Raw genomic sequence first — 25,100 nt, 5'->3', positions numbered from 1 at the left:
CCATTATATTGGTCTTGAGTATTTTGCAGATTTTCTGCTTTTGAGCCCATGCTTCAGGTGGATATTGACTTATTTCTGGAAGTTTTATTTTTGTTTTCATTTAGCTATTTTGATAGAAGATATTATTCTGTTAGAGGGCAGTTTATGCCTTTTTTATGTTTTTTTGGTCACTTGGTCTCAGTCTGTTCAGGATCTTTGGGTTCTAAACTTTGTATCCCTGACTTACAGAATAGACTTCAAATCAAGTCCTCTCCATGGAAGCTTTCTTCTGTCTCATGTTCCAAAAGATCCTGTAAAGGCAAATACTTTTCTTCAATTTATATCAGATCTGTAATCCATGGAAATGTTTATTCCAATACCTGTATTAGAAGAAGGCCAGGGTTTCTACTCAAACCTTTTATTGTTCCTGAGAAAGAGAGGATTTACAGGACTTTTCTAGATTTTATAACTCTAAACAGATTTTTCAGGGTTCCCACTTTCAAGATGGATAGAATTCGGATTATTTTCCCTCTGGTTCAGCATGGACAATGTATGTCCACATATATGCCCACAACAGATTTGATGGATGCTTACCTTCATATTATTATTAGTTATTTGTAGAGCGCCAACAAATTCTGCAGCGCTATAAACAAATGTGGAGTAGAACAAAACATTTATAGGGATCAAACGGGTAGAGGGCCCTGCCAAGAGTCGCACTGTTGTAGTCCGCTCTTAAGAAGGTGATCTACAAACAACTAGACTCTTAGGCTTACATGCTAAGAGGGTTCAGGGGATAGCAATGGAGGAGAGGAACTGGTATAAAGAAAGGTTAGTGTAGGTTGTATGCATCCCTGAATAGTAGAGTCTTTAGGGAGCGCTTGAAGCTTCCAAAACTAGGGGAGAGTCTTGTGGAGCGAGGCAGAGAGTTTCACAAGATGGGAGCCAGGCTGGAGAAGTCCTGTAAACGAGAGTGTTAGGCGGTAAAAAGAGAGGGGAGAGTAGGAGGTCATGAACAGAGCAAAGGGGACGGGAGGGAGAGTATCTGGAGACAAGGTCTGAGATATAGGGGGGCGCAGTGCAGTTGAGGGCTTTGTATGTCAGTGAGAATTTTGTGTTTAATCCTAGAGGCAAGAGGAAGCCAGTGAAGGAATTGGCAGAGAGGTGCAGCAGATGAAGAGCGACGTGTAAGGTAGATGAGCCTGGCAGAGGCATTCATTATGGATTGTAAAAGAGCTAGGCGGCAGCTAGGGAGACCATAGAGGACAGAGTTGCAGTATTAGAGGCGGGAAAGGATGAGAGAGTGGATTATGTTTTTAAGGTGGAAGCGGCAGGCTTTAGCCAAGGACTAAATGTGAGAAGTGAAAGAAAGATCTGAGTCAAATGTGACCCCAAGACATCGGGCATGCGGGATAGGGGCAATGATGGAGATCTCGATAGTTATAGAGAGATTGGGGGTGTAGATTTTGGAAGAAGGGGGGTGTGACGAACCAAGATTATCCAACCCTGCGCCAGTCACTTATTTGGCACAGAAAGGGTCATCAGACCCCTTCTACTCTCACTAATAGGTCACAATCTAGCCACACCAGGCCAGCTTGTGATTTAGTTCAGTGGGTGTATGGGTTAACAACACTCTCCAGTCTGTACTAGACGTAAAAGCAATGCCCAAAACTCCCCTTTAATGCCACCCACACTAAACTAACTACAATATCTAAGCTGCCACCACTTAGGATCTATTAAAGGAAAAATCCTAAGAAAAAACCCAGACTTACACATTAACTCTCTGAATACAATTTATCAGAAAATAACCTAAATTATGCAGTTCTAATATTCCAGTCTCTTTCAGTAACGTGGTTCAATTATTAGACAATGGCCAAACTTAATAAAGGAATTATTTATTATGCCAAAAATTTTATGCACAATGCATTATTAATAAAAAGTTGTTACAAATAAAATTACACACGCAAACAGGTTAAAATAAAGAGGAGAAAAACAGATTGAATACTTTCCTAGTCTCAAGATCTGCGCCAGGGGGATGGCAGAAAGCGATGGCTCCTTACTCTGTAGAACAGCTCCCCTTGTAAGAATGACACTGTTACATGTTGAAACATCAAACTTTATAAATATTTTCCAGGGATCACGTTGCCTGACCACACCCTCCTGGGCGAGCTAAGAAACCCCCCTGTCCTTTATGACCTTCAATAAACTAAGTTTTTGCCTGACACTATAGAGCCCATTATAATTTCTGCTAGGTAGCTCTATTTCCATATATACATATCGGGAATCTCTTAGTTTCATTGGGAGAATCGGTTTGATATCAGATATGACATAGGTTGTTATATTTACCTTCATTTAATGTCATAACAGTTTAAAGCACATATATATATATTATACCAATGTCCTTTTAGTGACCTCCTCAGGATATGTGACTGAGGCCCTGTTTTCTATCATGTATTCTACTGACAGTCTAAGCCATAACACTCTATCCTGTTTACACTGCCAAGCATTTATTATGCTCCTGACACTTCAAAGAAACACAAACAAACCCAGTACACAGCTATTTTTAAAAAACAAACAACTGATTTTAGTTCACAAACTAAACAGAATGAACCCTTTAGCGGCTAAATCCTGTGGTGTTCGTGACAGGAGGAAAATAAGGAGCTCAGTTTTGGAGAGATTAAGCTTGAGGTAGTGAGAGGACATCCAGGAAGAGATGTGAGAAATACAGTTAGTGACACGGGCTAGCAAGGAAGGAGATGGGTCTGGTGCAGAGAAGTAGATTTGGATGCCGTCGGCATACAAATGATTTTGGAAACCTAATGATGACGTGTAGATTGAGAAGAGAAGGGGACCGAGGACAGAGCCTTGCGGTACCCCGGCAGAAAGTGGTGATGTGGCAGAGGAGGCCCCAGAGAAGGCTACACTAAAGGTACTGTTTGACAGGTAGGAAGAGTACTAGGAGAGGGCTGTGTCACAAATGCAGAAGAATTGGAGGGTTTGGAGCAAAAGAGGGTGGTCAACAGTATCAAAGGCTGTGGACAGATCAAGAAGGATAAGCAGAGAGAAGTCGCCTTTTGATTTTGCTGTAAGTAGGTCGTTGGTAACCTTAACGATTGCTGTCTCTGGACGAAATCCAGATTGCAGTGGGTCAAGGAGGGAGTTTAATGTAAGAAATGGGATAGGCGTGTATATACTAGCTTTTCGAGAAACTTTGAGGCAAGAGGGAGGAGGGAAATAGGGCGGTAGTTGGATGGGGAGGTTGGATCAAGGGAAGGTTATTTTGAGGATAGGTGTGACCAGTGCATGTTTCAGAGATGAGGAAAATATACCGGTGCTGAGGGAGAGGTTGCAAATATGTTTGAGTATAGGGGTAAGGGTAGAAGAGAGTAGCTGTGAGGGGATAGGGTCAAGGGGACAGGTAGTGAGGTGGGAGTGCAGTATAAGTGCAGAAACTTCTTCCCCAGTAACAGGTGAGAAAGAGCTAAGTTTATGGTTATGTGGGTTGTGGTTGCGAGCATTTGAGGGGGTTAGAGAATGGAAGTATATTGAGAGCTGATTTAGTTTCTGATGGAGTCGATTTTGTTATTGAAGTGGGTGGCAAAGTCTTGAGCTGACAGAGAAGCTGTATTAGGAGGTGGCGGTGGGCGGAGAAGAGTATTGAAAGTGGAGAACAGACATTTTGGGTTTGAAGAAAGAGCAGAGATAAGTGTAGAGAAGTAATGTTGCTTATATAGATTAAGGGCAGAATAGTAGATGTTCAAGATGAGTTTGTAGTGAAGAAAATCAGCTGAACTCCAAAATTTTCTCCAGTGCCGCTCAGCAGTACGGGAAGATCTGCGTAGGTACCGTGTCGGAGGAGTATGCCAGGGCTGAGGATGAGTGTGTGATTTCCGAGCTATGGTAAGCGGTGCCAGATTGTCAAGGTCAAATGTAATTGTGGCATTATAGTGGCAGATAGATTGGTCAGGGCAGGAAAAGGAGGAGAAGGATGAGAGGAGAGATTCAAGGGAATTAGCAAGCTGTTGCTGATCTAATGACATAATGCTTCTGTGAAGTTTGGTGTGAGGAGTAGAAGGAGGGAGAGTTGTAGGGAGGGATGATATGTTGCAAGTAAGGAGATGGTGGTCAGAAAGAGGAAAAGGGGAGTTTGTGAAGTTTGAAATAGTGCATCAATAGCTAAAGATCAGGTCAAGGAAGTGACCGTCTTTGTGAGTGGGAGAATCGGTTCATTGTGACAAACCTAAAGAGGAAGTGAGTTGTAGAAGTTGTAGAAGTTGTTTTGCAGAGGAGGCAGTGGGATTGTCAAGAGGGATGTTGAAGTCGCCAAGAATAAGGGCAGGGGTGTCTGAGGAAAGGAAGTAAGGTAGCCAGGCAGCCAAGTGATCTAGAAATTGGGTTGAGGAGCCAGGGGGTCGGTATGTGACAGCAACACGTATAGAGAGGGGAGAGAATAACCGAATCATGTGGGTTTCAAATGAGGAAAATGTGAGGGAAGGGATGGGTTGTATTTGTTAAAAGGTGCAACGAGAGGAAAGTAAAATACCTATACCACCTCCTTGTCTATTACCAGACCTAGGAGTTTGGCTGAAGTGGAGACCCCCATGTGACAGAGCAGCAGTGGATGCTGTGTCTAGCGGAGAGAGCCAGGTTTCTGTTAGTGTCAGAAGGTTGAGGGAGCGGGATATAAAGAGGTCATTTATAGAAGTGATCTTGTTGCAAACAGAACAAGAGTTCCAGAGTGCACAAGTGAAAAGGGGTAGTGGCTTTAGATGCAAGAGGAATGTGAGTAAGGTTGCCAGAGTTTTTTCTGAGTCGATGGATCGGTACACATGGATGTGCATGGCTAGGAAGTTTTTGGGGACCAGGATTATGGGAGATGCCATTAGCAGTTAGTAAAAGCAAGAGGGATAGTGACATGAGATGAGATACAGATTGGCAGTATTGAGACTGTTTTTTGAGACGAGGTGCAGGGGGGAGAGAGAGTGTTTAGGAATAGGTAAAGTTCATGGGTACAAAAGTAAGGTGAGTTTAAGAGAGATGGGCAAATAAACAGTGCATGTGAAGAGGTAGAAGGAGTAATTGAATAATGTAGTTTGTTATAGAGACAAGAGGTAGCAAAAAGGAATATGAATATATTGAACTTTTTTTACAAAAGTGGGAACCAATTAAACACATAAGACACAGTATTACAGCAGCATTTGCATAAGGAAACAATGAGATACATAAAACATAATATTACAAAATACTTGCCTTGTGTCTTGCCCCTTGCCCAATCCTTGTTCAATTCTTGTATAATTATTTTCTTAATGCCTCACTTATAAAATGTTCCCTTCAAAATGTGAACATATGTTGTTGTAACAATGGACACAACCAAGGCAATGCACATATTTAAAGTTTTCTAATATAAGCTTCTTGGATTACAAAGTGAGACAGTCTCACCAAGCCATTTCTCTTGGATATCCTTGGTACGCCCAACTTGGGCAATAGTCTGTTCAGAAGGAAGTCTCTCAGATTGGGGTGCAGTATGAGGCCCAGAAGAGCACAAAGAAGTTTGGTCTCCTTTGGAGGCGAGGTGTTCAATAAATATCCTAGAACTTTGTACAATCTTCAGGGTCCTTTAGAGTTGACCTTTTCTAAAAGAAGAGACTTATCTGTGTTTTCAATCAGACAATGTCACAACAGTGGCCTATATCAATCATCAAGAGGGAATTTAAAGAGCAATTATTCCTCTGAACATGCCCCCACATCAATGGTAGATAAAATGCTAATATTTATTTTACGCCCACATGTCGTAAGTGCAAATCCGTAATGTGAGCGTGCCCTATTCACAGGAACGTGTGCTGGTCTACAGGAGTCAAAAGACAGGAGCGAGCACATAACAGTACATCATTGTGCAGCCTATATAGGATTGTTGACAGATGGCTGAACTCTGATGTTCCAGTACTGCCCTGTATGTGTGTAAGTGCTGCCTAAACCATCTGTATGAACCATATATTGTGCCAGCTCACTCTGGCATAGCTGTTATCTGCTCTCATCTGAATGACTGTATGGTTCTAACCTGTCCCCCATAAGCTTGCTAGTCGTCATCTTTTCTGTGACAGTGAAAAGCTTTTGTTAGCTTAGTCTATGCTTTGCTATTTGCCATCTTTTCTCCATGCCCTGAACAGCCTTCCACCACTTAGCAAGTCGGCAGCATGCATAAACAAACAGCAGCTTTTCTCTGTCACAGAAGAGATGATCGAATAGCAAACTTATGGGGGACAGGTTAGAACTATATAGTCATTCAGATGAGTGCAGATAATAAAATAGGCCAGACCGTGAGCCAGCACAATATAGATGTATAATCATTTCTATCTTAATGGGAGGAGAGTCCACTGCTTCATTTATTACTTGTGGGAATTAAGAACCTGGCCACCAGGAGGACGCAAAGACACCCCAGGCTTAAATACCTCCCCCACTCCCCTCATCCCCCAGTCATTCTTTGCCTTTCATCACCGGTGGTTGGCAGAGAAGTGTTGGAAGATTTGGAGTAGTTTCTTATGGAGAATAGTACTCTTCGAAATGGGACTGGAGTTTTAAGTAGTCCTGTCAGCCTCTCAGTGAGAGCATGGATGAAAGTTAGAGTCCGGAGATGCAAGGAGAGTCTTTCTGCGAACCCATCCCGTCTCAGATTAACAGCTCCATAAGCAATCAGTGTTGACGAGTTTCGCTGCCTGCTTTTCTACTCTCAAGTACATGTCAGGAGCGATGCTACTACCCTGTCACACTTGAAAGGACGTGTTCCTGTTCCAGGGCGTAGATTCTGGTAAGATCATTTCATTTATACATATATGATAACGCAAGAAGACAGGGTCACAGTGTGTCTCCTTTATCTGTATAGAATCAAGGGTAATACCCTCAGATAGGGGGTTATTGATCATGGGGAGGGGGTTGTGCATAATATTGTTTATTGTGTTTTTATGCTGCGTCATGTGTGAGATGAGGCTCTGTCAGTATGTGAACATTCAGTTTCTTAGCGAGAGTTTAATTTTTGGCACGTTTTTCTCTCTAATGCAGAGGCGGTCCTGCATGGCACTCCATGTGACCGGGTGTGGCCTCTTTAACTTCCTCTTTCTTGGTCAGCGGTTGGAAGAGACAAAGCTGTTTCTCTGTGGTCCGGGTCATAGGAGGTGGTGAGTACCCCGGCCATTGGGATATAACGGTGCCATTTAAATTCTATCTAGTCCGCAATAAAGGTGTAAGCTATGGAGGACTCTGATATGTTAGAGGATACTCCCTCTTTAGGTAAACCTATTAACTGTGTCTATTGTGCGGAGGTTCCGGTTGATCCGCCTGCTCAACTCTGTTCCACATGCTTTGATAAAATTGCAATATCTAAAAAAAATAAGATTTTTAGTACTACTGAGCATTCCACCTCTGAGGGGTCTCCGTCCCGAGAGGTGCGTTCCCTACACTCATCTCCAGGGCACTACTTATCCTCCTGTGGGAGGGGCCCTTTGGCCGCCAGATTTCGCTGATCAGTTACAAATGGAGGTTTCTGCGGCCTTCAATGCCTTACCACGCCCTGCTAAGCGAAAGGTGAAACATAGCTATCGGTCCCAGGGATCATCTACTCCGCTGGATGTCTCTGACAGATTATCAGCTGACGAGGATGACTGCGACTCTTCGGAGGACGTTCTTTCTGGGTCGGAATCGGCAACTTCTAGACCTCTGTCTGTGGAGGAGCCAGATTTTAAATTTTAAGATGGAGCATTTGTGCTTTCTGTTGAGAGGTGCTTGCTACGTTGGAGGTTCCTGAACCAAAACTTCCAGAGGAACCTTTGATCCCTAAGCTAGATAGGGTTTATGAGGACAGGGTGGTGCCTCAGACTTTCCCGGTCCCCATTAAAATGGCTAATATTATTAATAATGAGTGGGAGAAGCTTGGTTCATCCTTTTCTCCTTCTACCTCTTTTAAAAAGCTGTTCCCTGTTCCGGACTCACAGCTTGAGCTGTGGGGGGTGATTCCTAAGGTGGATGGTGCCATCTCCACGCTTGCTAAGAGAACGACTATTCCGCTCGAGGATAGTTCTTCATTCAAGGAGACCTTGGATAAAAAGTTGGAGTCCATGTTGAGGAAGATGTTCCAATTCACAGGATTCGTTTTTCAACCGGCAGCGGCGGTCGCTGCGGTGGCTGGTGCTGCTACCTATTGGTGTGACGCTCTCTCAGCTATGGTCAAGGTGGAGACTCCCCTCGAGGAGATACTGGAATAAATTAAGGCCTTAAGGGTAGCTCATTCATTCATCTGTGATGCAAATATGCAGATTATTCACCTGAATGCTAAGACATCAGGTTTTTCTGTTTTAGCCCGTACGGTTCTGTGGTTAAAGTCGTGGTCTGCTGACATGACTTCCAAGTCAAGATTACTTTCCCTCCCATTCAAGGGGAAGGTTCTTTTCGTTCCGGGCCTGGATTCTATTATATCCACGGTCACGGGTGGCAAGGGTGCTTTCCTGCCACAGGATAAGAAGAATAAGCTTAAAGGGTCTACTTTTCGTCCCTTTCGTGCGGACAAATCTCAGCGCCAGCAACCTGCCGCAAAGTCAGAGCAGTCCAAGGGATCTTGGAAGCCAGCTAACTCTTGGAACAAATCCAAGTAGAGCGAAAAGCTCGCTGAGACAAAATCGGCATGGAGGGGCAGCCCCTGATCCATCTCTGGATCGCGTAGGGGGCAGACTATCTCTTTTTGTGGAGGCCTGAATGAGAGACGTTCAGGACCCTTGGGTTCTGGAGGTCGTAGCCCAGGGTTACAGGATAGGTTTCAAGACCCATCCACCCAGAGGCAGGTTCCTCCTGTCAAACATATCAAGTACAGAGAAGAGAGAGGGATCTCTTCTCTCTAGGAGTAATCGTCACAGTCCCTATAGCAGAAAGAGACCTGGGGGGTATTCAAAACTTTTCGTGATTCCAAAGGAGGAGGGCACGTTTCGCCCAATTCTGGACCTAAAGTGCCTAAACAAGTTTGTCAGTTCCATCATTCAAAATGGAGACTATCAGGTCGATTTTGCCCCTAGTTCAAAAGGGGCAATTCATGACGACAATAGATCTGAAGGATGCTTACCTTCACCTACCAATCCACAAGGATCACTTCAGGTTCCTAAGATTTGCATTTCTGGACCAACACTTCCAGTTTGTGGCCCTACCATTTGGTCTGGCGACTGCCCCAAGAGTCTTTAGGAAGGTTCTGGAAACTCTACTCGCAGTAGCAAGAGCCAGAGGTATTGCAGTGGCTCCTTATCTGGACGATATCCTGGTTCAGACTCTGTCCTGCAGTCTCACGGAGGATCACTCGATGGCTCTTCTCCTTTGATCCCACGGATGGAAGATAAACGAAGGAAAGAGTTCCCTGGTCCCCAGCAACAGGGTGGAATTTCTGGGTACAATAATAGATTCTTCAGCCATGAAAATATTCTTGACAGATCAGAGACGTTGCAAGATTGCGTCCAACTATCTTGCCCTTCAGACCTCCTCAAGGACATCTGGGGCTCATGGTATCCAGCATAGATGTAATTCCATACGCCAGGTTCCATCTCAGATCTTTTCAGTTGTGCATGTTGAGACAATGGAACAGAGATCACTCAGATCTATCTCAACAGATATCTCTGGACAACTGAACGAGAGAGTCCCTCTCTTGGTGGATCCGCCCGAGACTGCTGTCCCAGGGGACATCCTTCTTGAGACCATCCTGGGAAATTGGGAGCTTTTGGGGTGCCAGGGCAAATAGACTTGAGATAGACTTGAGAGGAATCGAGCCTACGATAAATATTCTTGAAGTACGAGTGATATTCAACGCTCTGAAGGCTTAGCCCCCTGGGGTCATCCTGATTCATCAGATTCCAGTCAGACATCATCTCTTGGCTTTTGTAAACCATCAGGGGGGAACGAGGAGCCTCCCTAGCTATGAGGGAGTATCTTGGATCCTGGAATGGACAGAGATCCACAATTGTTCACTCAGCAGACAGTGCTTTCATCCAGGGGAATGGTCTCTCCATCTTGAGGTGTTCGCGGAGATCTGCAACAGATGGGGGATGCCAGAGATAGACCTCATGGTGTCCAGACTCAACTTCAAGCTACTAAGATACGGGTTGCGGTACAGGGATCCCCAGGCAGAGCTGATAGATGCTTTAGTGCCCTGGGAGTTCAACCTACTTTACATTTTTCCACCGTTGCCTCTTCTTCCTTGAGTAGTGGCCCGCATCAAGCAGGAGCAAGCTTCGGCTATTCTGATTGCTCCGTCATGGCTGCGGAGGACGTGGATGTCATTGTCTCCTCCATTGAAGTTACCCTGTCTTAGGGATCTGCTGGTTCAGGGTTCCTTTCTACACCAAAATCTCGATTCTCTGAGGCTGAATGCGTGGCGATTGAACGCCTAGTCTTAGCCAAGAGAGGATTTTTGGAGAGAGTGATTAATACTCTCATTCAGGCCAGGAAACCGGTCACTCGTCGCATCTATCATAAGTTGTGGAGGACCTACTTGTCCTGGTGTGAGGAATGTGGATATCTCTGGCATAAGGTTAGGGTATCCAGGATTCTGGCCTTTCTCCAGGATGGTCTGGATAAGTGTCTTGCCGCCAGTTCCTTAAAGGGACAGATTTCGGCTTTATCTGTACTGTTACACAAGAAGCTAGCAGAGCTTCCTGACATCCAGTCCTTTGTTCAGGCAGGCCTGTCTTTAGAAATACAGCTTAAACTTGGGTCTTAAGATTTTGCAGAGGGCTCAGTTTGAGCCTATGCATTCTCTTGACATTAAAATTCTTTCCTGGAATGTTCTATTCCTATTGGCTATTGCATCGGCTCGCAGAGTCTCTGAGTTAGCGGCATTGCAATGTGAGCCTCCTTACCTGTTTGTTCGCTCTGATAAGGCTGTTCTTCACACTGGATTGGGGTTTCTTTCCAAGGTAACATCAATCAGGAAATACAAGTTTCTTGTGTCCTAACCCTTCTTTGTCGAAGAAAGGGTTGCTTCCTAATTTGGATGTTGTTCGGGCTCTGAAGTTTTATCTTCAGGCCACAAAGGAGTTCAGACAGACTTATTCTTTATTTGTTGTGTATTCAGGGAAGCGCAAGGGGCAGAGGATCCCTTCTACTTCACTTTCTTTTTGGTTGAGGAGCATGATCTGTCTGAGACAGCGGGACATAAGCCTCCACAGAGGATTACGGCTCACTCAACTAGAGCTGTGGTCTCTTCTTGGGCCTTTAAGAATGAGGCCTCTATGGAGCAGATTTGTTAGGTGGCCACTTGGTCTTCTTTACATACTTTTGCAAAATTTTACAAATTTGATGTTTTTGCTTCGGCGGAAGCAACTTTTGGGAGACAGGTTCTGCAGGCTGTGGTGCCCTCAGTTTAGGGTTTAGTTTTTGCCTCCTCCTGGTGGCCAGGTTCTTAATTCCCACAAGTAATAAATGAAGCAGTGGACTATCCTCCCACAGATGGAAATGAAATTATCAGGTAAGCATAATTTATGTTGTCTGTTCTTTACATTACATGTAGATGCACTGCAGAATGTCAAGATACAGCAACCAGCCTGCTGCCAGATTTAGCAGGGAGAAGATGGCAGCACTTATACACATACAGGACAGTGCCATAAAATCAGAGCTCAGCCATTAAAATATCACTGCTGCTTCTTTGGCTTTTCAACAAAGGATACAAATAGAACAAAGGAAATAAATAGGTAAATGGTTTAAAATTGTATGCTCTATATGAATCATAAAAGAAAAAAAAGTTTATTGTCCCTATAAATAACTAAACTTAAAAATCCTATAACAAGTGTTCATATTTAAGATTATGCATCACTTTTTGATTCTAGCACTATACAGTCCCCAAAAAACGTCTACCTTACAGGAATTTAAATTACTTGGATCTCACAGACTTTTCCACTCAACTGAGTCCTCTGCTTTCTGACATTTCATCCCTCTCTTGTCCAAACCTCGTGACCACTTGACAAAACTGCACCCTCCACTCTTCTACTTACATCAATCACTCGATGGCAAACGTGGCACACTAAACAGACCAGATATATTCAGCGATGCTCACGGGCTGCTGAACGGCAGTGGAGGAAATCACGCACCTGTGCTGAATTCCAGCATTATAAATTCACCTTTAAGTCCTACAACTCTGTGCTCAGCCTGACCAAACAAGTCTGTTTCTCCTCCCTTGTGTCATCTCACACATCCAACCCCAGAAAGCTGTTCTCAACCTTTAACTCCCTTCTATGTCCGCCTGCTCCCCCACCCACTACCAACCTCACTTCTCAGATTTTTGCTGATCACTTCAAAAATAAAATTGACACCATAAGAAAAGAGATTTGCACCTCACACCCCTCAAACCCAGCAATCCTACCCACCTCTTCTATTAACAAAAATCTATGCTACTTCCCTCCTGTAACAGAGGAAGAAGTCTCTGCACGCCTATCCTTGGCTCATCTCACAACCTGCCCACTTGACCCTATTCCTTCACGACTTATTCCCTCTCTCTCTGCTTCACTAACCCCTACCCTAACTCATCTCTTTAACCAATCTCTCACCGCTGGCACATTTCCTGACGCATTCAAGCATGCCTCAATCATACAAATCCTAAAAAAGCCCTCGCTTGACCCCTCCACGCCTTCTAACTATCGACCGTTCTCCTTACTTCCCTTTGCTTCAAAATTATTGGAACGACTAGTTTATAATCGGCTAACTCAATTTCTCACAACTTGATCCACTACAATCTGGTTTCCGCCCTAAACACTCAACAGAAACTGCTCTTGCTAAAGTAACAAATGACCTGTTATCAGCTAAAGCAAAAGGCCATTACTCCTTACTAATGCTTCTTGACCTGTCCGCAGCTTTTGACACAGTTGACCATCCTCTCCTCCTAAAAATACTACATTCATTTGGCATCAGAGACACAACCCTCTCCTGGTTTGCATCATATCTTTCAAACCGCTCGTTTTCAGTTTCCTTTACCAACATATCTATCCTATGCCTCTCTCAGTTGGAGTACCGCAAGGCTTTGTCTTGGGCCCCTTGCTTTTCTCTCTCTATACATCCTGCCTTGGAAAACTTATAGCCTCCTTTGGATTCCAGTACCACTTATATGCTGATGATACCCAAATCTATCTTTCCTCTCCTGATATCTTTCCCTCTTTACTCAACCAGATTTCTGACTGCCTCTTTGCAATTTCCTCTTGGATGTCTTCACACTACCTCCAACTCAATCTGTCCAAACCTGAGCTGCTTCTTATCCCCCCTCTTTGAGACATCCAACTCCTGACATTTCTCTGATGGTTGGAGACTCTATTTTCAACACCTCACCCCCGGTCCGCTGTCTTGGGGTCACACTAGACTCAGAACTCACATTCAACCCACATATACAAGCGCTTACCAAATCCTGCCGTTCACACCTACGCAACATTTCCAGAATTCATCCCTTCCTTACTAAAAAAACTACAAAAATACTTATTAATTCACTCATTTTGTCATGCATTGATTATTGCAATCTACTCCTAAATGGCCTTCCAAAAACACTGCCTCTCCTCCCTCCAATCTATTATGAATGCTTCTGCTAGACTCATCCACCTAAGTTGCAAGCTGCTCTGCTCTGCCAGTCTCTACACTGGCTCCTGATACACTCCAGAATACAATTTAAAGTATTAACCCTAACTTACAAAGCACTCAACAGTCTAACTCCCAACTATATTTCCTCTCTCATCGTGAAATATTCCCCATCCCGTCCTCTTCGATCAACCTCTGACCTACGTCTCTACACTCCTGTTATCTCTACGTCCTACTCCCGCCTTCAAGACTTTGCACGTGCTGCTCCTGTCCTCTGGAACTCTCTACCCCGCTCCATAGGACTGTCTCCAACCTTGTATAACTTCAGACGCTCGTTGAAAACTCACCTATGCAGAGAAGCTTACCATCTCTCATCCATCCCTCATCCTAACCAAACTAATACATGAACTGCCTGACTCACTGCTGCAACTACAACTGATGTGACAAGCTACCCTCCAACCCTATGTCTCTGCACCCTAAACCTGTAGACTGTGAGCTCTCTGGAACAGGGCCCTCTTCCTCCTGTACTAGATTTGTTTAGTTTTTGTATTTTATCACAAATCTTTATCATTGTACCCAGCGCTACAGAATTTGATAGCGCTTTACAAATAAATGATAATACTAATAATGTGTACATAACCTTGTGATGGATACATGCTGCTTGCAATGAACTGTGTGCTCTACTCCATATATGTTGGGGGGAAAAAAGTTTTTAAGAAGATGTTTTGTTTTCTAGTTGAACATCACTTGGCTACTAATGTCCAGAGGAACCGACTGGCAAAACATGACTTAAAGGTTGCCAAGCAGCTTCAGGAAGAGGAAGATCTCCAAGCACAAGCCCGCAGCAAGAAACGGCACGATGACCAGTGAGTATGAAATAAGAATGGATGAAGTAATTGGAAGAAATGCCTTATAATACAAGGCTAGATGCTCTTGTTACCACTGCAAAGTCCCTCAAAGAATTTTAGAAAGACATTTCTTTCATGTAATTGGCAAGAGTCCATGAACTAGTGACATATGGGATATTCAATCCTACCAGGAGGGGCAAAGTTTCCCAAACCTCAAAAATGCCTATAAATACACCCCTCACCACACCCACAATTCAGTTTTACAAACTTTGCCTCCTATGGAGGTGGTGAAGTAAGTTTGTGCTAAGATTTCTATGTTGATATGCGGTTCTCAGCATTGTTGAAGCCCGATTCCTCTCAGAGTACAGCGAATGTCAGAGGGTCGTGAAGGGAGTATTATTTATTGAATACAATGATTTCCCTAATGGTGGTCTATTTCATAGGTTCTCTGTTATCGATCGTAGAGATTCATCTCCTTACCTTCCTTTTCAGATCGACGATATACTCTCAATTTACCATTACCTCTACTAATAACTGTTTCAGTACTGGTTTGGCTATCTGCTATATGTGGATGGGTGTCTTTTGGTAAGTATGTTTTTTATTACTTAAGACACCTCAGCTATGGTTTGGCACTTTATGCATTTATATAAAGTTCTAAATATATGTATTGTGTAATATTTGCCATGAGTCAGGTTCATGTATTTCCTTCTGCAGACTGTCAGTTTCATATTTGAGAAATATAAACATCTTTTAAAGAAATTTTTTTCTTACCTGGGGTTTTGTCTTTTTTCAATTGACTACTTCTTGCAAATTGCGGGCGGCATTAGGCCTGCGGGTGCGTCATTCTTGGCACGGAAATATTTTTGGCGCGGAAAAATACGCCTATGACGCAACTTCGTCATTTCCGGCGTCATTCTTGACCCCGAGACCTTTCACACGGTTGCGTCATTAGTGACGCGAGTGTGTCATTTCCGGTTATTTTTGGCGCCATAAACGTTTACGTTACATTGTGCGTCATTCTTGGGGCCAAACTTTTTCATTATTTCAATACCCCATTGATGTTTGCCTCTTGCTTTTTTCTCTATCAGAGGCCTATGCTATTTGCATTTTTTCCCCATTCCTGAAACTGTCATATAAGCAAATAGATAATTTTGCTTTATATGTTGTTTTTTTCTCTTACATTTTGCAAGATGTCTCAATCTGATCCTGCCTCAGAAGTTTCTGCTGGAACATTGCTGCCTGACATCGGTTCTACCAAAGCTAAGTGCATTTGTTGTAAAATTGTAGAAATTATTTCGCCGAATGTCATTTGTAGTAGTTGTCACGATAAACTTTTACATGCAGATAGTGTATCCATCAGTAATAGTACATTGCCAGTTGCAGTTCCTTCAACTTCTAATGTGCATGATATACCTGTAATTTTAAAGAATTTGTTTCTGATTCTATCTTGAAGGCTTTGTCTGCATTTCCACCTTCTAATAAACGTAAAAGGTTTTTTAAAACTTCTCACTTAGTTGATGAAATTTCAAATGACCAAAAACATAATAATTTATCCTCTTCTGATGAGGATCTATCTGATACAGAAGATCCTTCCTCAGACATTGACACTGACAAATCTACTTATTTATTTAAAATAGAGTATATACGTTCTTTATTAAAAGTGTTAATTACTTTGGATATTGAGGTAACCAGTCCTCTTGACGTTCAGTCTAATAAACGTTTAAATGCTGTTTTTAAACCTCCTGTGGTTTCTCCAGGGGTTTTTCCTATTCCTGAGGCTATTTCTGATATGATTTCTAAAGAATGGAATAAGCCAGGTACTTCTATTCTATTTTATTCCTTCTTCAAGGTTTAAAAAATTGTATCCTTTACCAGCAAAATCTATAGAGTTTTGGGAAAAAATCCCCAAAGTTGATGGGGCTATTTCTACTCTTGCTAAACGTACCACTATTCCTATGGGAGATAGTACTTCTTTTAAGGATCCTTTTATAGGAAGCTTGAATCTTATCTAAGGAAGGCCTATTTATATTCAGGTCATCTTCTTAGACCTGCAATTTCTTTGGCTGATGTTGCCGCTGCATCAACTTTCTGGTTGGAGAATTTGGCGCAACAGGAATTGGATTCTGACTTATCTAGCATTATTCGCTTACTGCAATATACTAATCATTTTATTTGTGATGCCATTTTTGATATTATCAAAATTGATGTTAGATCCATGTCATTAGCTATATTAGCTAGAAGAGCTTTGTGGCTTAAATCTTGGAATGCTGATATGACATCTAAATCTAGATTACTATCTCTTTCTTTCCAAGGTAATAATTTATTTGGTTCTCAGTTGGATTCTTTTATTTCAACTATCACTGGGGGAAAGGGAGTTTTTCTGCCTCAGGATAAAAAACCTAAGGGTAAATCTAAGGCTTCTAACCATTTTCGTTCCTTTCGTCAGAATAAGGAACAAAAACTCAATCCTCCCCCAAAGGAATCTGCTTCCAATTGGAAGCCTTCCTCAAATTGGAATAAATCCAAGCCATTTAGGAAACCAAAGTCAGCCCCTAAGTCCGCATGAAGGTGCGGCCCTCATTCCAGCTCAGCTGGTAGGGGGCAGATTAAGGTTTTTCAAGGATATTTCTATAAAATTTATCAAAAAATCAATGGATTCAGAGCATTGTCTCTCAAGGGTATCGAATAGGATTCAGAGTAATACCTCCTTTGAGAAGATTTTTTCTCTCACGTATCCCAGCAAATCCAGTAAAAGCTCAGGCTTTCCTGAAGTGTGTTTCATACCTGGAGTCTTCAGGGGTAATCATGCCAGTTCCTCTTCAGGAACAAGGTTTGGGGTTTTATTCAAATCTATTCATTGTCCCAAAGAAGGAAAATTTATTCAGACCAGTTCTGGATCTGAAAATTTTGAATCGTTATGTAAGAGTACCAACTTTCAAGATGGTGATTATAAGGACTATTCTGCCTTTTGTTCAGCGAGGACATTATATGTCCACAATAGACTTGCAGGATGCATACCTTCATATTCTGATTCATCCAGAACATTATCAGTTTCTGAGATTCTCTTTTCTAAACAAGCATTTCCAATTTGTAGCTCTTCCATTTGACCTAGCAACAGCTCCAAGAATCTTTTTGAAGGTTCTGGGAGCCCAACTCTCTGTAATCAGAGAACAGGGTATTGTGGTGTTTCCTTATTTGGAGGATATCTTGGTACTAGCTCAGCCTTTACGTACTGCAGAATCTCACACAAATCAACTAGTGTTGTTTCTTCGGAAACATTGTTGGAGGATCAATTTACCAAAAAGTTTCTTGATTCCTCAGACAAGGGTCACCTTTTTAGACTTCCAGATAGATTCAGTGTCCATGACTCTGTCTCTAACAGACAAGAGACGTTTAAAATTGGTTGCAGCCTGCCGGCACCTTCAGTCTCAGTTATTCCCTTCAGTCATGAGACCTATGTGCATGGAAGTTTTAGGTCTCATGACTGCAGCATCGGACGCAATCCCCTTTGCTCGTTTTTACATGAGACTTCTACAGCTTTGTATCCTTAATCAATGGTGCAGGGATTATGCAAAGATATCACAATTAATATCCTTAAATCCCAATGTACGACACTCTCTGACATGGTGGATAGATCCATTGTTTAGTTCAAGGTGCTTCTTTTGTTCGGCCAACCTGGACTGTGATCACAACAGATGCGAGTCTTTCAGGTTGGGGAGCTGTTTGGGGATCTCTGACAGCACAAGGGGTTTTGAAAATAAATATTTTAGAACTCCGTGCAATTCTCAGAGCTCTTCAGTTTTGGCCTCTGTTAAAGAGAGAACCGTTCATTTGTTTTCAGACAGACAATATCACAACAGTGGCATATGTCAATCATCAGGGTGGGACTCACAGTCCCCAAGCTATGAAAGAAGTATCTCGGATACTTGGGCGGAATCCAGCTTCTGTCTAATCTCTGCGGTGCATATCCCAGGTGTAGACAATTGGGAGGCGGATTATCTCAGCCGCCAGACTTTACATCCAGGGGAGTGGTCTCTCCATCCAGAAGTATTTTCTCAGATTGTTCAGATGTGGGGTCTTCCAGAGATGGATCTCATGGCCTCTCATCTAAACAAGAAACTTCCCAGATACCTGTCCAGGTCCAGGGATGTTCAGGCGGAAGCAGTGGATGCGCTGACACTTCCTTGGTGTTATCATCCTGCTTACATTTTCCCGCCTCTAGTTCTCCTTCCAAGAGTGATCTCCAAAATCATCATGGAACAATAATTTGTGTTGCTGGTGGCTCCAGCATGGCCACACAGGTTTTGGTATGTGGATCTGGTTCGGATGTCCAGTTGCCCACCTTGGCCACTTCCGTTACGGCCAGACCAACTATCTCAAGGTCCGTTTTTTCCATCAGGATCTCAAATCATTAAATTTGAAGGTATGGAAATTGAACGCTTAGTACTAAGTCATAGAGGTTTCTCTGACTCAGTGATTAATACTATGTTACAAGCTCGTAAATCTGTCTCTAGAAAGATTTATTATAGAGTTTGGAAGACTTACATTTCATGGTGTTCTTCTCATAAATTCTCCTGGCATTCTTTTAGAATTCCTAGAATTTTACAGTTTCTTCAGGATGGTTTGGATAAGGGTTTGTCTGCAAGTTCCTTGAAAGGACAAATCTCCGCTCTTTCTGTTTTATTTCACAGAAAGATTGCTATACTTCCTGATATACACTGTTTTGTACAGGCTTTAGTTCGTATTAAGCCTGTTATTAAATCAATTTCTCCTCCTTGGAGTCTTAATTTGGTTCTGAAAGCTTTACAGGCTTCTCCATTTGAACCTATGCATTCTTTGGACATTAAACTACTTTCTTGGAAAGTGTTGTTCCTTTTGGCCATCTCTTCTGCTAGAAGAGTTTTTGAGCTATCTGCTCTTTCTTGTGAGTCTCTCCTTTTCTGATTTTTCATCAGGTTAAGGCAGTTTTGTGGACTTCTTTTCAATTTATACCTAAGGTTGTGAATTCTAATAACATTGGTAGTGAAATTGTTGTCCCTTCCTTGGGTCTAATCCTAAGAATTCTTTGGAAAGATCCTTACATTCTTTGGATGTGGTAAGAGCTTTGAAATATTATGTGGAAGCTACTAAAGATTTCAGGAAGACTTCCAGTCTACTTTTTTAATTCTCTGGTCCTAGGAAAGTTCAGACGGCTTCTACTATTTCCTTGGTTTCTCGGTTGAAACTTTTGATTCATTAAGCTTATTTGGAGTCGGGTCAGGCCCGCCTCAGAGAATTACATCTCATTCTACTAGATCAGTCTCCACTTCATGGACTTTTAAAAATGAAGCTTCAATTGATCAGATTTGCAAAGCGGCAACTTGGTCCTCTTTGCATACATTTACTAAATTCTACCGTTTTGATGTATTTGCTTCTTCGGAAGCAGTTTTTGGTAGAAAAGTTCTTCAGGCAGCTGTTTCAGTTTGATTCTTCTGCTTTTGATTTAAGTTTTTTTCTTTAAATTATGAAAATAAACTCATTTTTTTTGGGTTGTGGATTAATTTTTTCACCGGAAAATGGCTGTTTTTATTTTATTCCCTCCCTCTCTAGTGACTCTTGAGTGGAGATCCACATCTTGGGTATTGCTATCCCATACGTCACTAGCTCATGGACTCTTGCCAATTACCTGAAAGAAAACATAATTTATGTAAGAACTTACCTGATAAATTTAATTTCTTTCATATTGGCAAGAGTCCATGAGACCCACCCTTTTTATGGTGGTTATGATTTTTTGTATAAAGCACAATTATTTCCAAATTTCCTTTGTTGATGCTTTCTATTCCTTTCTTTATCACCCCACTGCTTGGCTATTTGTTAAACTGAATTGTGGGTGTGGTGAAGGGTGTATTTATAGGCATTTTTAAAGTTTGGGAAACTGCCCATCCAGGTAGGATTGTATATCCCATATGTCACTAGCTCATGGACTCTTGCCAATATGAAAGAAATGAATTTATCAGGTAAGTTCTTACATAAATTATGTTTTTTTGCTTGAGAGCTATTTATGTCACTTATGGGGTTCTGCTGTGAAGGAGTGAAGGAGAGACACCTTACAGTAGAATGCTCTTTGAAACCAGGTTTCGCTTTGTGCTGGCAATTTTTTTTTTTTAGTAAGTTTGATTACAGGCCACCTATTAAAGAGATATGAAACCCCACATTTTTCTTTCACGATTCAGATAGAGCATGCAATTTTAAACAGCTTTCTATTATAAATGTTTCTTCATTCACTTGGTATCTTTTGTTGAAAATCAGGGACATATGCTTAGGATCCAACCCATTTCTGGAACACTATATGGCAGTAGTTTTGATAGAATGTTATCTATTTGCAAGAGCACTAGATGGCAGCACTATTTCCTGTCATGTGGTGCTCCAGAAACCTACCTAGGTATCTCTTCAACCCAGAATATCTATATATCCGTATTGGTTATGCAAAACTAGGGAATGGGTAATACATGGATTATCTATCTTTTTAAACAATAAACATTCTGGAGTAGACTGTCCCTTTAACTTGTATTTGTTTCACTCATAGAGGCTGAAATGCATACTGCGGGCATCACAATTCTGCAGTGATTAATTGTCATTGAAGGAGCTTTAAACCTTCCTCTGTTCACATCAAAGAGGAAAACATAAATATTTTCAAATTCTTTTAAAAATATTTTTATTTAAAATAATTTATTTTGCAGGCAGATCTTCTACACTGCAACACATAATTGTTGTTCTTTACTGGGTAAAAATAAATAAGGTAAATGCTGTATGCAGTTTAAGAAAAAAAAACAACTAAAATCTGTGTTCTACACCCCCCCCCCCCATCTCCTATCTGAGCTAATGAAATTTTGAATTATCTGGTGGTATAATCAAGGTTTATTGAAACACAGACATTTTAACTGTGGCAATAACATTGTATCAATTAACACAGGGCTTGATTGTGCTCCAGGGTATTGCCATGTAATGTACACATGAGACACATAGGGGTCGATTTATCAAAGGCTTTGCAAACCTGTGAGCCGTAATTAACAAGCAGTTATCAGACCGCTGTTCTCCTAATGTTTTGCCACCTTTAAATTGGTGAAATTCAATCTTCGCGGTCTAGTCCAACTGGGTAGATTGACAACTCCTGCCCACGCGTGATTGGCTGTGCGCGGACAGGAGGCGGGATGGCATGCGAGCGCAAAATAGCGCTCGTGTGCTATGCTTAATTCCACCAGGGGAATTCAGCCCGCCAGAGGCGAGCTGCGGCGGACATGGACGCGTATGTGCGCCCCTGTCCACCTCAGCTCTATAAATCGCCCTCGTAGACTAGAGCTATCCCTGTTTAAGAACATAAGGTGGCCTTCAGCTCAATAAATAGCTATATTTAAGAGACAAGGAAGTGAACTGTCTTCAAGTAATACTGATATATATGTTATTATTTTTTTAAATTCTAAAATACCTGCTATACAGCTCAAAAGTCTACACACTTACCATTTTTCCTACGGGAGTTTTGTGGTGATACAGCCAGTTGGCACTTTATTGAACACTCGGTTTTAAGGCTGTGACACACTGCAAACGGAGCAGCGCACAGCGTGTAGATGCGGCTGTGCGCGCTCAGTGTGTCCTGCCTTTTCATCTCTGAGCACTCTGCTGCTTTAGGTCGCGTAGCTGAGCGCTCAGAGATGAAATATTTGAACTTCAGAAGCAATGCGAAGCAGCTGCTTTCTTCTGTTAAGTGTGATCAGTCCACGGGTCATCATTACTTCTGGGATATTACTCCTCCCCAACAGGAAGTGCAAGAGGATTCACCCAGCAGAGCTGCATATAGCTCCTCCCCTCTACGTCACTCCCAGTCATTCTCTTGCACCCAACGACTAGATAGGATGTGTGAGAGGACTATGGTGATTATACTTAGTTTTATATCTTCAATCAAAAGTTTGTTATTTTAAAATAGCACCGGAGTGTGTTATTATCTCTCTGGCAGAGTTTGAAGAAGAATCTACCAGAGTTTTTGTTATGATTTTAGCCGGAGTAGTTAAGATCATATTGCTGTTTCTCGGCCATCTGAGGAGAGGTAAACTTCAGATCAGGGGACAGCGGGCAGATGAATCTGCATAGAGGTATGTAGCAGTTTTTATTTTCTGACAATGGAATTGATGAGAAAATCCTGCCATACCGATATAATGTCATGTATGTATACTTTACACTTCAGTATTCTGGGGAATGGTACTTCACTAGAATTACACTGTAAGAAATACATAAAGCTGTTTAATAACTAGAGATTATGTTTAACGTTTTTGCTGGAATGTAAAATCGTTTTCATTTGCTGAGGTACTGAGTGAATAAATGTTTGGGCACTATTTTTCCACTTGGCAGTTGCTTAATCTGTTTTCTGACAGTTTCTGTTCTCCCTCACTGCTGTGTGTGAGGGGGAGGGGCCGTTTTTTGGCGCTTTTACTACGCATCAAATATTTCAGTCAGCAACTCATTGTATTCCCTGCATGATCCGGTTCATCTCTACAGAGCTCAGGGGTCTTCAAAACTTATTTTGAGGGAGGTAATTTCTCTCAGCAGAGCTGTGAGAATTATAGTTTGACTGAGATAAAAAACGTTTATTCTGTAATTTGTTTCCTGCTTTCAGAATTTGTTATCTTTGCTAATGGGATTAAACCTTTGCTAAAGTTGTGTTGTTTACAAGGATTGAGGCTATAACTGTTTCAATTTATTAATTTTCAACTGTCATAGATCTTCTGTGCTTCTTAAAGGCACAGTACGTTTTAATATTATTCTAATTGAATTGTATTTCCAAGTTGCAAGTTTATTTGCTAGTGTGTTAAACATGTCTGATTCAGAGGATGATACCTGTGTCATTTGTTGCAATGCCAAAGTGGAGCCCAATAGAAATTTATGTACTAACTGTATTGATGCTACTTTAAATAAAAGTCAATCTGTACAAATTGAACAAATTTCACCAAACAACGAGGGGAGAGTTATGCCGACTAACTCGCCTCACGTGTCAGTACCTACATCTCCCGCTCAGAGGGAGGTGCGTGATATTGTAGCGCCGAGTACATCTGGGCGGCCATTACAAATCACATTACAGGATATGGCTACTGTTATGACTGAGGTTTTGGCTAAATTACCAGAACTAAGAGGTAAGCGTGATCACTCTGGGGTGAGAACAGAGTGCGCTGATAATATTAGGGCCATGTCAGACACTGCGTCACAGGTGGCAGAACATGAGGACGGAGAACTTCATTCTGTGGGTGACGGTTCTGATCCAAACAGACTGGATTCAGATATTTCAAATTTTAAATTTAAACTGGAAAACCTCCGTGTATTACTAGGGGAGGTGTTAGCGGCTCTGAATGATTGTAACACAGTTGCAATACCAGAGAAAATGTGTAGGTTGGATAAATATTTTGCGGTACCGACGAGTACTGAGGTTTTTCCTATACCTAAGAGACTTACTGAAATTGTTACTAAGGAGTGGGATAGACCCGGTGTGCCGTTCTCACCCCCTCCGATATTTAGAAAAATGTTTCCAATAGACGCCACCACAAGGGACTTATGGCAAACGGTCCCTAAGGTGGAGGGAGCAGTTTCTACCTTAGCTAAGCGTACCACTATCCCGGTGGAGGATAGCTGTGCTTTTTCAGATCCAATGGATAAAAAGTTAGAGAGTTACCTTAAGAAAATGTTTGTTCAACAAGGTTTTATATTGCAACCCCTTGCATGCATTGCGCCGATCACGGCTGCAGCGGCATTCTGGATTGAGTCTCTGGAAGAGAACATTGGTTCAGCTACTCTGGACGACATTACGGACAGGCTTAGAGTCCTTAAACTAGCTAATTCATTCATTTCGGAGGCCGTAGTACATCTTACTAAACTTACGGCGAAGAATTCAGGATTCGCCATTCAGGCACGCAGGGCGCTGTGGCTAAAATCCTGGTCAGCTGATGTTACTTCTAAGTCTAAATTGCTTAATATACCTTTCAAAGGGCAGACCTTATTCGGGCCCGGGTTGAAAGAGATTATCGCTGACATTACAGGAGGTAAAGGCCATGCCCTGCCTCAGGACAAAGCCAAAGCCAAGACTAGACAGTCTAATTTTCGTTCCTTTCGTAATTTCAAAGCAGGAGCAGCATCAACTTCCTCTGCACCAAAACAGGAAGGAGCTGTTGCTCGCTACAGACAAGGCTGGAAACCTAACCAGTCCTGGAACAAGGGCAAGCAGACTAGGAAACCTGCTGCTGCCCCTAAAACAGCATGAATTGAGGGCCCCCGATCCGGGATCGGATCTAGTGGGGGGCAGACTTTCTCTCTTCGCCCAGGCTTGGGCAAGAGATGTTCAGGATCCCTGGGCGCTAGAGATAATATCTCAGGGATACCTTCTGGACTTCAAATACTCTCCTCCAAGAGAGAGATTTCATCTGTCAAGATTGTCAACAATCCAGACAAAGAAAGAGGCGTTTCTACGCTGCGTACAAGAGCTCTTGTTAATGGGAGTAATCCATCCAGTTCCACGATCGGAACAGGGACAGGGGTTTTACTCAAATCTGTTTGTGGTTCCCAAAAAAGAGGGAACTTTCAGACCAATCCTGGACTTAAAGATCCTAAACAAATTCCTAAGAGTTCCATCGTTCAAGATGGAGACTATTCGGACAATTTTACCTATGATCCAAGAGGGTC

The 25,100-nt window shown here is 42.3% G+C and overlaps 1 protein-coding gene across 1 annotated transcript in view; it reads left to right on the top strand.

Moving 5' to 3' along the window:
• The window catches only part of CCDC50 (coiled-coil domain containing 50), a 341,194-nt gene that overhangs the window by 141,082 nt on the left and 175,012 nt on the right, over positions 1-25,100 (top strand). The window contains 1 exon segment of the mRNA XM_053711877.1: positions 14,291-14,420. Within this exon segment, the coding sequence (XP_053567852.1) occupies positions 14,291-14,420 (130 nt within the window).

This window comes from Bombina bombina, chromosome 4, assembly GCF_027579735.1.
Source record: "Bombina bombina isolate aBomBom1 chromosome 4, aBomBom1.pri, whole genome shotgun sequence".
Lineage (NCBI taxonomy): Eukaryota > Metazoa > Chordata > Amphibia > Anura > Bombinatoridae > Bombina > Bombina bombina.
Note: the sequence above shows the minus strand (reverse complement) of the source record. Positions and strands in the feature narration are given on the sequence as shown.